The sequence below is a fragment of the Ursus arctos genome, unplaced genomic scaffold, assembly GCF_023065955.2.
Source record: "Ursus arctos isolate Adak ecotype North America unplaced genomic scaffold, UrsArc2.0 scaffold_9, whole genome shotgun sequence".
NCBI classification, from domain to species: Eukaryota; Metazoa; Chordata; class Mammalia; order Carnivora; family Ursidae; genus Ursus; species Ursus arctos.
Genome location: NW_026623111.1, coordinates 37,377,704 through 37,394,408, shown reverse-complemented (window position 1 = coordinate 37,394,408; position 16,705 = coordinate 37,377,704). Strand labels below are relative to the sequence as shown.

The following is a 16,705-nucleotide window of genomic DNA, read 5'->3' as shown; positions in this document are numbered from 1 at the left end:
ATAACCAATATTTTCCCCAGGCCAGGCAACACATTATCTCAGTTTGTCTTTAATGACCAAAGAAGAAAATATCATTTATCCCCATTTTAAAGATGAAAAAATTCAGGCTTTGAATCATAGAATGATTACAAACCTTGGCTTTCTCAGGAGAATGTTGGTTTACAGTTCCTGTCCCAATAATATTAATAGTGTTCCCTTTTATTCTCAAAAGTGCATGTTTAGACAATAAATTATGTGATTACTGTAGAGTTAATGCCAAGGTAACAGAGTCTGTAGGTGGAGGGGCTATATTTAAAGAAGTCAACTCCAGAGCCCTAATCCCTTGGCTAAGCCCATGGAAAACCATACATCCTATTTCTTACACATACCAGGGAGTAACACAAAATATGAAATTTAGAGAGGCATGGGAAGACCATACACAGATTGAAACTTTAAGTTTGAGAAGTCTTAGAGTGAGAGTGAAGAGAAAGTGGACACAATTTTTCCATTTCTTTCTCTCAGATCTCACAGAATAGTTTCACACTTAGAAGTAATATAAATTCCAACTGCACGAGGGGAATCCCAATATTAAACAAAAGTATTATTACATTTGATTATGCATGATGTGGATTCGTGTTACTCCTGATGTCCTGGCATTAAAGAGGGAGAAATTCATGACAAGCATTGGAGATAATGGTAAAATAATAAAAATAACAGCACTTAATATTTATATAGTAATTTACTATTTATACACCACATATACGGAGCATGTATTTGTATATGATTTATCTCTCTCAATTCTCACAGCTCTCTGAAATAGGTAGAGCAGAAATTATTATTTCCATTTTACATGGAACTGAGCATCAAAGGGCTTAAGTCATAAGATTTATGCTTGAGAGTATAAATTAGGATACAAGATCATCCTGACATTTTAAAGTGATTTAAAATTATTCAAATATAACTTGACAGAAGCACATTCAAGGGGAATGTACTTCAGGAGAAAAACCAAAATTATATACGCCAGATGGGGAGTGTCTGGACTTAAAAAGTTGCCAGTATGCTGCCCACTAGGCACCGATTTTAACTATAAGATTCATTGTCTACAAAGTTATTAAAACTACAAGATATTATCTTGTAATGAAAACAGTACATGTTATCATCACCTTGCCCATCAGTATGGATGGTACACCCCCAGAGAGCAGAGGTGAATTTGTTGATTTCACATCTCAGGTTACAAAATATTGGGCATTGCTGTCCGATCAAGCAACACGCATTTTGAGTGCAGAGGATCAGTGTGGACAACACAAATGCTGTCTCAGCACACCTCAGCCACTTTTTCTAGCTGTTTCCTATCGGCTCCCAAAGTCAGGAAACTGCCGATTCTGGAGAAAAGTATGAAATAACTGTTTCCTCTCTCTCTTTGTATCCTTTTCTAATTGTCTCTTAAGCAAATCTGTTCTTTCACTCAACCATTCTTTCACACTCTGGTGTATGTACAGGAAGTAAAAACTAGCATTATTGTTGCTTCTCTCAGGGTTATTTGCAATTCAGCAGGAATTAAAAATGAGGGTATCTGGATCTAATGATAGCATTTTAAGCTGGTCCTCCCTACCTACATATCAACAGAATCCCATATTTTGATTCAAAAACAAACCTCAGCTCAGTGAGATTGAACACTATTGGAAAAGAATAATAGCCATTGCTTTGTCTGAGTTTGGATTCACCTCTCTCTTTCCATTTTGCAGAACCAAGGTGCAAATCCTTTAAAACATGGAAAAGCTGCCTGGTGACTATGCAAAAACATAGCTCATCAAGAGATGCTTATGTTCTAGGACAGTGATCTTGAACACAATAGGGCAAGTGTCATCTGTGATACCTATCCCACCACAGTTGCAGAGACTCTGGTTATGAAATTCCCTTCCAAATTCATGACAACATAGCTCACAGGGGTGTGTCCCAAACTGGTGTTACATAGATGTTGGAGAGATCCACCAATAACCCGCCAAGAACTAAATATGATTTTCCAGTTTTGTGAGTACTTTCTACTCTCCAAATCTTTCAACCAGTCTTTCTCCTCCAATTTTTTTTTTTAAAGATTTTATTTATTTGTTGTTAGAGACAGCCAGCGAGAGAGGGAACACAAGCAGGAGGAGTGGGAGAGTAAGAAGCAGGCTCCTAGTGGAGGAGCCTGATGTGGGACTCGATCCCGTAACGCCGGGAGCACACCCTGAGCCAAAAGCAGACGCTTAACCGCTGTGCCACCCAGGTGCCCCCCCCTCCAATTTCTAACTTCAAAACTTCTAAAACTCAGTTCTCATCACATTAAGCCAAAAGTTTTTGATTATATTGTATTCACAAATTGAATATATTCAATTATGTTCCAATTAAGCTTTTTAGTGAATCTTCTGTGTCTCCTCTTATCAGCCTTAACTCAGCAGTCAGTTTGATCTGGGACTTTGTTCTCTCAGTTGTTTCTTTGGGATGTTCTGAATTCTGTGTGTGTGTGTGTGTGTGTGTGTGTGTGTGTGTGTGTGTGTGTGTATTTGAGGCGTGGGCAGAGAGGTGATGATGTCATTGGAAAGAATCTTTTAACACCATTTAATGTGGTAGTTGATTCAACACATTTACTGGTTATGACAAATTACTGTGAGGATCTAGAAGTTTCAGACAAAAGTTGACATTTGAAAACAAACTTATGTAGCAGCAAGGACGTAATTATAGCAAAAATGACTGGATAGGTAGGTGTAGATTATAAATACATATATTAAACATATATATAAATATCTGGATTAGACATATTTTTGACCTTATAATTTTAAATTTAATAAAGTTCTTTGGTTATCTTTTAAAACTTTACTTATCTCATTCAAGACCTCTCCACATTGGCTGAGGAAACACTTTTCATATGCTACCTGTTAAATTTGATTTTCCTTCTCTTTAAATGCCATTCCCTTTATAGTCATCAATCAAGTTGTTCTGTAACAATTTCTTAAATGTTTCCAGAAATATTGATAGCCCAGGTGCCAGTATGGAAATGATATTTTGAAATATGAAAATCAGTTATTATTTCTTAAAGCTGATGAAAATTTATGTGGGTGCATGTAAGTGTGTGTGTGTGTGCGGTGATATTTGTCATGAAGTAATTTTGTGTCTGTGAAACTGGCTGTGCCATGTGATAAACTTGTTTCTATGGAAACAGCTCCTGATTCATGATCAACATAAAAGAAAATTACAGATGAAGGCATAAGGTAGACCTCACAGAGAAACTATTAATTTCTGAATTCATAAATTTAAATGCCATTATTACTAATACTTCTTTATGACCAGAAAAATTATTTTATAATCCTAATAAATGTTATTAAGTTCCTATAATATACTAGGAACTACATAGAGAGCATAAAGAATATAATCCTGAACTTCCTGGAGCTTACATAGTACAGGCAGAAAAGACAAGGTCAATAAAAACCTTATATGGACTAAAAGATGATCATTATGTTATATTGGGTCTTTTGCCTTTTTGGAGCCTTGATTTGTTTACATGCCCTATATGCTCTTTCTCCAGCATAATTCTCTCTATTGTGGCTACATAAAAGGCTCCATAGAAGAAAGATAGCTTCTTCCTGTGGGTTTTAAAGGCGCTCTAGATGCATCTGGGTGGGAGAAGGATTGCAAGTGGTAGGAGGGAGAAATGATGGCCTCTGACATGAGAAATATTCTAGGCACAGGTAGGATTTCAACTAAATGTCATTGAAATGTCTCTATGGAAACCACAAAGCTGTTCCTCTTGACTAGAGAATTGTATATCATTCCCTTGAAAATAATAGATCAGAAGAATAGAAAAAAAGAAAAAAAATCTCCCCATGAGTCACAGAGGGTTAGAGTAGGCAGGGAACCTGAGCTTTCAACAAATCTATTCCCCCGCTTTCAGGAAGGATCCCAAATAACCCTCCCATTCAAAGCGGGATTCATTTCTAGCAACTTCCCTGATTAATCCATTCAGCAACAAGAGCAAGGCATCTAGCCTCTAGCTTTCCTGTTGTGTCTGAGGCACCTTAACCCTACCTTTTCTCAGTGGGGGGAGGAATGGAAAAGCTGATTGCTATTAACCACCTAAGAACCCTCTTCTATTTGAGTCTATTTCTCTAGCTGTGTCTCTGCCTTCTTTCCCTATACTAAATAATACAGTATATGAATACAATTTTGCTTAAATGGCTATCCTGTTTCCAGAAGAACATTTGTGAAGGACAGGGCTCTGTTGAATTCTTGTTTAAAATCATCCCCACCAAGTGGTTCAAATGTTTCAGTTCTTCAGCAAAGCTCCTGGGAGTCACTTTTGAATTTTCTGGCAGCTCGACCTCATTTCTCAGGGCACGCTGTTGGCCTCACTTGTGCTCGTTATACCCAGTCTCGTGTCATCACCAAATACTTTTTGCAAGAACTCACAGTGCTTTCACATGACTTCACATGGAAACACAATGTTCCAGAAGGACTCTGAATCATTTTAGGGACGTGGTAGAGAAGAAAGCAGATGCTGTGTAAGTGAGTTCTCCACACATCTTTTTTTCCCACCTATTTGGTTTTATAAAGGCAACTAAAACAGTACAAAGATCACTTCCCTGGGGGAATTTGAAAAGCATGTTCTACATTCTATCAGGGTCTAGGCCCTCCTAAAGAAGGAACAATATTGCTAGAGATTAAAGTTGACTGTGCTCTATTCGTCTTTGGCCAGCACCCTTGCTCTACATCTCTAACCAGCTCCTTTCAGCCACCACGTTTACATGTCCCAGGATTTCTCCCTATAGAACTTGATTTGTATGTGAACAGAATTAGAAGACTCACCAAAGAACTAGTCTTTCTCAGGATAGTTCCACATCTCCTATATTCTCCCCCATGTCCCCACAAGTACCTTATAATAACATGCTCTGGCTTTTTTTTTTTTTTTTTTTTAATTCTGAAAACATCTCCACTTCTGTGGTGAACAAGATGGTTGGGGCTTCTTTTCCTGTGTCCCCCCTCCCCCCAGGCAGATGGTGCCACATGTGCCTATCACTCAACATGGAACCCTGTGGGGCATCCTAGGATCATTTCCTCTCCAATCTCCATCATCTAATCGATTACAAAATCCCTCTGATTTGCCTCTGTTTGATTATCTTTTCTTCTTTTTTACTTTCCATTCCTAAGGCTACTCTTCTTCTACTTTTGGTATTTGTTGTCTCTCATCTGGACTTTGAAACACCCTCTTAGCTTCTTAACTAGGAATGTTGCCCCCAATTTTAGCCTTCTTTGCTTCATCTTTCACATAACTTCCAGAATGATCTATTTGAAATGCAAAACATAGCCCCTGTTAAAACCTTTAGCAGGTTTTCTGTATTTCAGGATTAGTATTCATTTCCTGAGCATACATATTCCAGCATCATTTCTTTCTGTGTGTGTGTCTTTTTAAAGCAAAAGTATAAAGCATGTATAAGATTTTTCATAAATCAAGCAACTCAAAAGGGCATGTGAAGTACAGTATGTATCCCTTCAGGTTATACTCCTAGTCTTAGTTCTACTTCCAAGAGACAACCATTCATTTCTTTTGTATGCTTCCAGAAATGGTCAGTGAATATACAAATATATATATAAATACATACACACACACACTCACACACACACACACACATATGTTTATAGACAGCCTTCTTTTTACACAAGTGAGAACATTCAATAACATTGTCCTACACCGTGCTTTTAGTATTGCTTATGTCTTAACAATCTGCCCTGTGCCCTTTACGTTCTCATAAGGGTGAGTTACCTGTGGTTCTTGGAACACTCTGTGCTATTTTCAGGCACACCTGCCAATGCTTATGCTCTTCTTTTTGCTTGGAAGATTCTTCTTTTCATTTGCAGCCTATACTTAGTACTAACTGCTATACTTCTTTAAGATTCTTCTCAGGGAGTAACCCTTTACCATGCCTTAGAAACCACCCCTCCATGCTCCCGTAGAATCCTGGACATTCATGTCTCCATCATAGCACCTAGCACATCATTTAAAAGTAATTTATATGTACATTGTCTTGTATACTGTAAAATACCTGATGGTGTGTAGCATAGCTTAGTCATATTTCCTTCCCTAGTACCCATTTTAAAACATGATCAAAAATAAGAATTGTTCTCTAAGTATGTGTTGAACCAAAGCACCCCAAAACCAGGATAACTATAACTGTTTCCAAATCTTTCAAGGGGGAAAAAAACCCTTCATTCCAGCAAATAAGGTTTTAAATAATTTTTTTTGAAAAGACTGTAAACTCTACAAGGACAGAGACCAGTAGAGTAGTTGAATGAACGGTCTTGGAAAAATGCCCTTTAATCTTAAATATATAATATGGTGACAAGTTTTACCGGGATTGAAAGAGGGGGAATATGTTAGGTACTTAATGGAGGGATAGCAGAAAAAAACTATTAGCAGAAAAATAATGAGGACTAATAAAGATTCTAAAATGGGGCAACTGGGCTTACAAAAGAAAACCTACACATCTTTCATTCTTGTGGTCAGCGTTTCCTCTAAGTTATAACCACTGATAGGAATTAATTGTAAACCCTTTCTTGAACATTTCTGTTAAGTGCTGACTAACAGGTTGTTATATGCCACACACTATTAACTTCCTTCAATGGATAGTCAAGGGATTTCATGAAATGTACAATCTACTGAAAACAAGTGCTCTAAAATACAAAAACCTGATCCTGGTATTATTAAAAAAAAAAAAAAGGATTCAGCACCCTAAAAAAGTTCATGGAGAAACTCTGTACTAATATTTAATCAGCTATAAGCATATATCCATTTATCTTCCTATTATCCTCAAGTACGGTAATGTCATTTGCACTGTTAAAACTCAAGTCGGTTGGAAACACTACTGTTGTTTTTCTTTTGAAATGCTTTACCTTCCTTGGTGATCACAAGATTTCATTGAAGTGTGCTCTGAGGGTGCTATCAAGACTTCGGGGGCCTGCCAAACCAAAAAGCATCAAACGTTTATAGAATTGATACCAAGTAATGTCCAGCTGAGATGAACACCATTGCTTTAACATGCTCCCAGACCACCTGATGGAAAGATTTTAAATGGGTTGGGTAAATCCTTTGGGGATACCCAGATCCTGGAAAGTAATGGTTTCCTACTGTTTCACATTAAGTGTTGAAAAATGTATTAGTTTGACAGTTATGGTGAAATGTTCCCAGTTTGAATATAGTGGACAGAAGCAGATAGAAATATTTCCAATTTGTTATTGGTTCCAATGTTCAATGCAATATAAATGAGGGATGAGTCGAGTCTCATTTTGAAGACCATTGATCCAACGTACCTTATTGCTGTCTGCGAATATGTTTAGAAAAAAATGGATGAGAATGCCATGACCCATTAAAACAGTGATTCAAGAGGCCCCGGATCACATACAATCATTGCTACGTTGTTCCCAGGAGACCACCATAGTTTGCACTCAGTAGGAATTTAATAAACGCTTGCTGACTAACATATCTAACAGGAGAATAAAATAGAATAAGCTGTACACTAACAGGACAATAAGTTGGAGTGGTAGAGTCTTGATTTTGGCAGTCTCCAAAATCTTTAAAGATCTGAGTTTATGTCATAGAGTATTTGAACTGAAAAGAGGTTTAGCAATAGTGTCATTTACCTTCATCTTACAGAGAAGAAACTTCAGGCCCAGAGAAGTCAAATGACTCACTCAAGATCGCAAAACTGAATACTGGGAATATTCTTTTACTTGCCTGGCAGATAGGAGCCAGACGCTGGAGTCAGGTTGCCTGGTTTCAAATTCTGGCTGTGCCATTTAACAGTTCTGTACCTTCTGAGCATGTTATTTAATCTAACCTAAATTTCTCCATCTATAATGCAGGATAATAATCTGTTATCCTTAAATCTAGGATTAAATGAGCTAGTAATATAAAGCACTTGATAAACATACCTCATACATAGGATGTGTTCAATAAATATTACTATTTATTTTCATGTATTATACACTTTAATAACCAGTCTGGCTTTGTAATCCCAAGAACACAGGCTTTCAAATGTGAACTCAAACTTTAAAAAATCTAGATAGGCTTGCTTTGTTGGGGCTTAGGGTACAAAAAGATCTTTTTGTTATCTCCAAATGGAATGGCAAAGGGAAATTTTTTTCTTTCTCGGCTTCTTAAGATGGTATAATATTGTAACCCAGCACATAAAAGTGAGACCTGGTTGATTATTCATATAAGAAAAAAATGTATTTATATCTTTATTTAATTGCAGATATCTGTTCCTGCCTTTCAGTGATACTGACCTATCTGCTCTATCTACAGAGGAATTTTATTATAACCTCAGAGAATTTCCTGACATCAACAAGAGTATGTTTAGGCTATTTTACAAAGCGATTGCAATCTCCTCGGTGGGGGGAAAACCAGTTTGCAGTGTTCTCTATTCTAAAAAAGAAAAGTCACTGGTGTTCTGTAAAGCAGCAGGATAGTATTGTCGGAGTTACTGTGCTTGGAAATATTTTCATAGCCAGTTTCAGGTTGGCTGACTCATAAGTATTGACACAGTTAGGAGGACCGCTTATTAGTGAGGTCAAGCCCCATCATCCAGGCTCTTGCCTTTGTCCTGCTGCTTATCATCAATTACTAAACTAACGCTCCCTTTGAGCATATAGCTACCTGTTTATCTAGAAATTAACTTGAAACTTAATTTGGAACCTTGAAATAATAACATTCTTAGAGAAATTTAAGAGAAAAAAAAGTTCATTTCGTAATAATGCAAGATCTTAGAAGAATGTACTACAACCTTGCTGCTCAGAGTGCTGTCCACACACCAGCAACTGGCATCACTCAGGATATGGAGAACGTAGACCCCATCCCAGACCTCTGATTCAAAATTTGCGTTTTAACATTTTAAGATCTCAGAGTGACTCAAGGACACATTATAGACTGAGAAACACTGACTTAAAGAAATGAGCAGGGGGGAATTCTGAAAGTGATTACTGTTTTGTGTCACCAAGACCAAGTAATTAGACATAGTACAGGATGTGCCAGAATCCTTTGGAATCAAATATTAAAATAACAACAGCAACACCAGTGGAATTTAACAACAGTGGATATTCGATAAGTTATACTTGTTTTTCTTTTAGGTATTATTTACACAGTTGGCTCATTTTAGGCTTTTGTGGTGTTTTTTTGTTTGTTTTTTTTTTTGTTTTTTTTTTTTTACTCTTTTCCTTGTTAATTGCAATGCCTAGAAGAACATTCATTATTGCATCCACCCATGCATGAAGGAAGAAAGGAAACAATGAATGCATGGTTAGTTGTCTACTACTGGGAGTGGCTACTTGGGTTAGGACTCAAGAGATGTAAAGTCTCCTGGGACTGACTTGGACCAATCACCGCTCTTTAGGTCAGGGACAGAGAGTTTTATGCTCGGGACTTGATCATCAGAAGGCACCTCCTTAATAAGACAGTTAGTTATTGGAATCTGAAATGAGAGAATTCAACCACTTGCTTGCAGGTAGTTAATAACCATGCTTCCCCAATCTTCTGCTCAAGGAGAAGACCTATCTGTGTTTTCCTGGGTTTATATTAACAGATGTTAGAGGTTACTCTAAGGCAATTTATGGGGGCTATTGTCTTCTTTTTGCCCCACCTGCCGTCTGTTCAGCTTTAGTCTAGAGAGACAGACAGTAGATATATGGCTTGGCAGGAACTAAGGGAAGGTTTGACGGGTTTAATATAACAATAAATGGAAATCACAGTAGCTTTTTTAAGATAATTGTTCAGAAAAAAACAGTATATAATCACTATCACCTCCATAGTATATCCCATGATGCAAGAGGAAAAATCCTTCCTAATTTAATCAATAATATTAATCCCTGAAAAGAAAAGTCTTGCTCCTTAGTATAGTTTTTTCTGCATCAGAATTATTCCTCAGAGGAATATTGCTCAGAATTCACCACTCAGAACTGACAATTCTTGATCATATAGGTTCTTGACATAAAAGATCTCTTTTATTTTCTTAATTTGGGAAAAACATTCTATACCCTGAAGGACATGAATCAGAAAATACTTGCTGTTATGTTAGTCTTTAAAACAGATACTGCTATAAACCAATGTGGAATTATATTTCACTTAGGGTAGCATAAGAAAAGAACAAAAAATAACAGAGCCTAGTTCTCAAACCCATTAATGTAATGTACAATTATCATATCATTTTTCCCAGCCATTGAATGGGTGGGTAGTAATGGTAATGAATAAAAATTTAAAAATGAACAGTGTTTTAGTAATGGATTTTAGTAGTAATATTCTTTAGAATTATTTTTTATTATATTCTTTGTCCATTGTTAATTTTTGTCAATTTTGGTAAAAATTTCCTTTTAAATAACCTCAAAATTTACTGCCTATCAGGGTACTACAACACGCTTACTATAAAAATCAATGAGTCTTATTTCCCATTGATATTTCAGCCCTACTTATATTATCTAAAATTCAAAGCATATTGTAGACAATGCTCTTAATGAGGGCGAACTATTGAGGTTATGTTGATAGCCCTCAATCTTGAAATTCCTCCTTGTTTCCATTTTTATTGGACTTATTTCCAATCTATTTATCTCAATGCTTTGTCATAGATGAGAAAGATAAAATAGACCTTGGATCTTATTGGTAACTCTTATTAAAACAAGGAACAGTAAGTAAATCAAGGTTTATTATTTTTCATTGTTTAGTGGTTTCTATTTTCCCATCATGTTTCTAACACCACTGTGGAAAGGTAACTCGTATTTTAATATGATATATTTTTCAAAGGCTTATCTGGTGGGGGAATCTTTTTTAAAAATCAAGCACATACACACAGGGTGCAGTAAGTAAATAGGCTGTATTATTCCATCATTAGGAGCCCTTTCCAGTGGTACTGCAGTGAAATTCAGTCCTTTTTGTCTGGGCTGTGTATGAATTCAGTTGAACAGCTGGTTGTAGAGAGCTTTCATATTAGGGGGTTGTCTTGGTTAATAGCAACTTCCCTATTTAATTCAGTTTCTCTTTGTAACTCAAAAGTTATTTGTAAATATAGCCAACAGAATTATACCTTTTTAAAAATTCTGAAAAGCATAGTACCTTATACAGAAAACGGACCACTGGAAAAGGCACTGTTTGCCTTTTGAGCTGTCTGAATCTTCTCCCATTTTATAAATTATCTATATGGGTACTTACAAGGTGCCAAAATAAATGACTGAAAAGGAAAATATTATCATAATTTATCTACATGATACAGACTACTTTTTAATTTATTATCTAAGTTACCCGGTTGCAGTGGCATGGAGTAGGTATGATTTGTATATATGCATATGTTATTACATTCCCCAGTGTTTGTAAGTAGTGTGTTTTGGGTTGCTTTGTGGTAGTGAGATGTATATGAACAGAATATTATAAATATGTCAGACTGTTAAAAATCTTTCTCAAGTCAGAAAATATTCACTGTGCATTCATTTTTAAAAATTATTTTTCTTTTTCCAATACAACCATCAGTGACATTATTTTAAATAAGCTACTTAACGCAGGAAAAGTTACAACTATAAAATATAAAAAATTCATAGACTTTTTCTCCTAATCCTATTCAATAGATTACAAACGTACTTATTTTTTCCCTGACATAACCTAAAAAAAGAAAGAATTCTTAAACCTTAGCATATTGAAATAAAACGGCACACTAGGAATGAAATGAAATAAAATGATGATTCAGTAGCCTTTACAGCTATAGAGTGACAAAATCCCAGAGGGTTTTAGTCCTTAAATTATTCAGGCTGTCTAAATTTCTGCTGCCACAATATTTTTTTCGCAAATGGAATAAAAATGGCATTTTGCTCACGTACATCTAGCTGTTCCCTGGGTGGTTGGTTCTAGAAAAGCAACAGGCTTTTCCCCCTGCCTTACCAGAAGCAACAGTTAGAAACTCTTAACCACTAGAAACTGCTACCCCACCGTGGTTGGAAACAGCCAATAGAGAAGATGACAGCTATGATTTCAATCTACCTTGCAACAGCTTCAGAAAGGGAGAAGGAAGAAAGGAAATAAAGAATCTTAACCTCTTGAAAGGACCGCTTTATGTTACTACCGCACCGCACCCCCTCCGCTGTCCCTTTAATTGTCTGGCTTTTCTGGCATCCTTAGGTTTCTAGGGTAAAGCAAAGCAATAACGCCAAAGCCATTCTACTTCAACTTAAATTTGCAAGATGCTAGAACAAAAATTCATCAACCCCCACCCCCCCCCCACACACACACAATACAAGTCTCCCCAGAAGCTGACTTGAGCACTTTCGTATTAGCCAGCATAGCATGGACTGTTGTCTCAGCGTGTTGCTCCTGCCACAAGGTGTGTCTGAGCCTGGAAAGAAGGAGGGCACACTCTGAAACCGTGTCTGTGTGCTCGGGCGCCTGGTGGCGGGACCTGGGCTAGCTCTCGGGTTCAGCGACCACTCCGGGTTAGGCGGCTACGGGCCACGGTCCGGGGACCCTAGTGCAGGCCGCCCGGCCGCCGGCAGATGGTGCCCTCCGCATCCGAACACCAAAGGAAACCCTGCTAAAGTACCGCTCAGACTCCGCCCCACCCGATCCTCCAGCGCCACAGTCACTGTCCCTCCCCAAATAGTGCCGAGCACGTTTCCTCCGGAACACTGCAGTAGCCTGTGTGTGTGTTGAAAATACAAACCAGGGGCAACAGGGAGTGTGTGTCAGTGTGGGGAGCACGCGGAGTGGGACTCCCGGGCCGGGGCGAAGTGACCGCCAATGAAACGCAGAGGGCGAGAGGACCCGTCCATTTCACATCTGCGTAAGCCCGGCCGCGGGCCGTCGGGAGGCCACTCACCATGTTCACTTCGGAGACCATGTCTATGCTGGCGACATCAATCCGCATCCCTACGTCCACAGGGGGCCCTGCGGGGAGGTGGGACACATTATGGACATATTCTTAGAGTGGCGACAGGATGGGGAGAGCCAGGGGGCTTCCCTGCGCTTACTACATTTTGAATGGGCTTCCTCCATCCCCCACTCCCCCTTGCAGGGGACAGCCTGGGAAAACAGGTGTGGACACACGCGTGATGCAGTGACTATGCAGAGGGTGTGTCGGGCGGGGGGAAGGTCGGCTCTGCCTGGGGTTTCATCCACCTGCGACTGAGGGTCCGGTGTGTGTGTGCGTGTGTGTGTGTGTGTGTGCGCGCGTGTTTGTCCAGGGCGTAGGGCGTAGCGCTCACTTGCGGAAATCACATGCTTTTTTTTTTTTTTTTTTTGACATTTATCTTTGACAGGAAAGGAGAACTAGATATGTATGGGTTACAGGTTGAAAAAAGATGAAGCGTTACCTCCAAAGTCCGGCCGCAAGCGAATGTCATATCCTTTGAGCAATCTGTCCACTGTCTCTTTCACGTATGACATGTTGCTGGGCTCATTGGCGCTGAAGGGAAGAAGTAGGGACCGTATTCAAAATGAACACAAACTGCGAGTAGACATAAATATAGACAAGCACACCTTACCCCCAAATAACAAGCTACATGATCCAGCAAGCATGTAAAAAGAAAAACACCAAGAAAAAAAGAGACGTTCAACAACGGCAGCTCACCTGTGTGCACAACAGACCATGGCAATCATCACAGGGAAAGAGAGAAGCCCCAAACTCTCTCGATTTTGTACTGTCCACATTACTAACTCTGATTAAAGAATTGTCTTTTCTGCGAAGATTCAAGGAATGCAACTTAGTCGGCGGCAGGGCAGTAATTCCCGAAAGGACCTGCGCATGCGCAGAGGGTGCTCACTACCAAAAGACACCTTGTGCCTTGCAAACAATATTCCTAGTGGAACAGGCAACAGATTTCAATGCCTTTAAAGTTCCTGTTTGTGGTGTTCCACGTCCTCTGAGGAGTCGGAGATATCCTGTTCTTTCCTTATTCGGGATCCTGTATGCATTTGCATACTGAGATTTCTTCGAGCATTAGCAGTTGCTATGTTCATTTCCTTTCTGTCCTCAACCTGATTTTTTTTTTTTTTTTTTTTTTTACTCAACTCCCAGGGATCTGGCTAAGGCTGCTTGTGATTGGCATCCTTCGTTGGCAGTCACGGTGGTCTTAGAACTGAAAGTGTGGAGGCGGGGCGATTCTCTGGTCTCCAGGGTATGCCTGTGTTCCTGTGATGGGGGGACGAGGTGGGTGGGGGGAGTGAATGGAGGAGAGCCAGAGAAGAAGGGAAGGGGCAGAGGAAACTCAGCACGTACTTCAGGACTCCAAGAATCAGGTCCCTTTAGGAAGCATCCTAGGACATCTGCCTTAGTGTAGTCCTTCTCTGTGGGAGGAGGAGAAGGAGAGGCGAGCCAACTTTTTCACTCGCTCCCCCACTTTTCTTCCCTCCCCCTCTCTTGTCTCTCCGGGCACGAGATTTAAGGGAAACAAGCGATGAGGCAGCATCTCTGGGCAGGCAATCCTTGTTCTAGTGCCATCTGCCGCAAGTCCCACTTTTTTCTTGGTTCTGGTAAGGAAAACCTCTTTCTTAAAATTGCCAGTGTGTTAACTCGCATTAGTAGCCCAGAACAGAACCGTGAAACACCCAGAGGGTCTAATCTCTGTTCGCAAATAGATTGGGGTTCTGCAGGAGCAAGAGTTGTTTGAATTATATTAAATTCAGTCAATGCAATTCAGTAAATGTCATGGAGCACATGTTAGGAGGGAGGCCCTGGGCTAGGAATTTGTTCATTTGTTTAATGGTATATATTAAATATTTACTATGTTCTAGGCATTCTGGAACTTAGAGACGACTTAAAGAGGGTTCCCGACCTAGAGAAATTCACAGGCTCCCTGTCACGAAGACGGACACAAATATAAGGAAATTTAGTATGTCTCTAGATAGTTTATATAGTGACAGGAGGCTTGTTAACCCTACAAAGAGAGGTAGATAATGGTGTCCAGACACGACGAAAAATTTTTGTCAGAGCGGGGAGGGAGGAGTATTCCAGAAGGAGGGAACAGCCTGTGCCAAGTCTTAGAGACTTGAAAGGCTATGTGTGGTCTACTTGGATAGCTGAACCCAGAAATAACCGATCAGAATATAAAAAGGGGAGTGGTAGGGATAGTGGTGATGAGGGTGCAAAGAGAAGCTGAGGCCAGACCACAAGGAAAGTTACATCCTTTACTACGTCCATTTAGGCTTCTAGAAATCACTGAAAGTTTTAAGTAGGGATAGTGAGGGTCAGGTGTCAGTTTCAGACACAATGTTCTGGTAGAATAATCAGGATCAGAATAATTAGAATTTATCACTTGCTGACTATCTGCTGGTTATCATGCCTATTATATAGATAATCTTATTTAACTCTTCATAATAATCCAAATGTGGTAGATATTATTATTCTCACTTTATAGATAATAATACTGAGAACAAATCAGGGCAATGTAACTGGTTCAATATAAAACAGCTAATAAGTCGTGGAATGGGCATTCCAACCCAGAAGCCATGGACCCCACTACTCTATGCTATGAAGTATGGACCACAAAAGGAGAAGCCAGAGACAGGGAAAACAATGAGAAGGGAGAAGAGTTATTGCAATGACCCAGGCAAAAGGAACAAAAATCGAATAGTGTTTAGCATGGAGAGGAGGTGATAGATCACTGCAAGTTTTCAGAAGTATAATGGAGACATCAAATAACTGGAAAGGTCAGCACGTGGAGACTTTTGAAAGGTAACTAAAGAATTGTACAAACATTTACACATGTGAAGATCTTGACATTCTATATATATTAACTCTATTTTCTCATTTGAGCCTCATAACAACCTTAAACACTGAGGCCATTTCTTCTGGGGACAATGATAACTCTTAATCAGGTTTCTTAATTTTCTGAAAAGTGTGTCAAGTCTACCTCTTTTTAATTCATATGGAAGGGCTTTTAATGAGTAAAAGAAAAGGTTTACTTATGCTTCCCATCTTGCTGAAGCACAGAACTTCTCTATGTGGCACAATTCTGCAAACGCTGCATTGTAGGAAACAAAATGTGTGGAGGTTTACTTCCTTCATTTGTTCATTCATTTATTTCTCAAATATTTATTGAACATTTAGTAGGTGACAGCCACTATGCTAAAACCTGGTGACCCAACAATGATAAAGATAGCGTACAGAGACCCTTTCCACATGGAATTTGTCAATTGACCTATCTTTTGGAAGTTGCAAATTATAGCCTTGCTAGTCAAATTCAATTCATAAAAGAAGTATTTAGTTAGGTGTTCGCTGTTTGTTCAATTAATATAGCTTTTATTGGGATATATGTTTTCTAGTTGGTCATAAACCCCCCAAATTCTTTCTGAATAACAACCAGGATTGTATTTATTAGTGTCTATAAAAGAGCCAAGATTTTATCCTAGGATTGAGGAAAACTATGAGTGATTTCAAATTCTTGAATCCTAATGTTTAGTATGCTGCAATTGGGTTAGTTTCACTAAATCTGGCTTTTAAATTATACCTCCATTTATATGGAAGGACACTACAAGAAGTCATTAGATATTTATAATATCATCTAATACTGGGATAGTATTGAGAATGGAGCTCACTGTGTCACTCACTATCTTATGTATGAGGACCGGTGGGAGAAAATTTTTCCCAAACCCTAGTCTGGGAAAGGCACTAGCAGCCCCAAATTCATTAATTTCCTTATTTGCTTTGGCCACTGGGAATCTCAGAGTTATAGG

General features: G+C 38.8%; 1 protein-coding gene across 2 annotated transcripts in view; it reads right to left on the bottom strand.

Moving 5' to 3' along the window:
- The window catches only part of GABRB1 (gamma-aminobutyric acid type A receptor subunit beta1), a 359,647-nt gene extending 345,922 nt beyond the window's left edge, over positions 1 to 13,725 (bottom strand). The window contains exons 1-3 of one of the 2 annotated variants that reach the window (XM_044387648.3): positions 13,602 to 13,725; positions 13,345 to 13,436; positions 12,852 to 12,919 (exon numbers count right to left, since the gene is read on the bottom strand). In XM_044387648.3, the coding sequence (XP_044243583.1) occupies positions 12,852 to 12,919; positions 13,345 to 13,436; positions 13,602 to 13,681 (240 nt within the window). In that variant the 5' untranslated portion in view covers positions 13,682 to 13,725. The remainder of the gene's footprint in view (positions 1 to 12,851; positions 12,920 to 13,344; positions 13,437 to 13,601) is intronic. The other variant, XM_044387649.2, reaches the window with a different exon arrangement.
- Between the last annotated feature and the right edge of the window lie 2,980 nt (positions 13,726 to 16,705).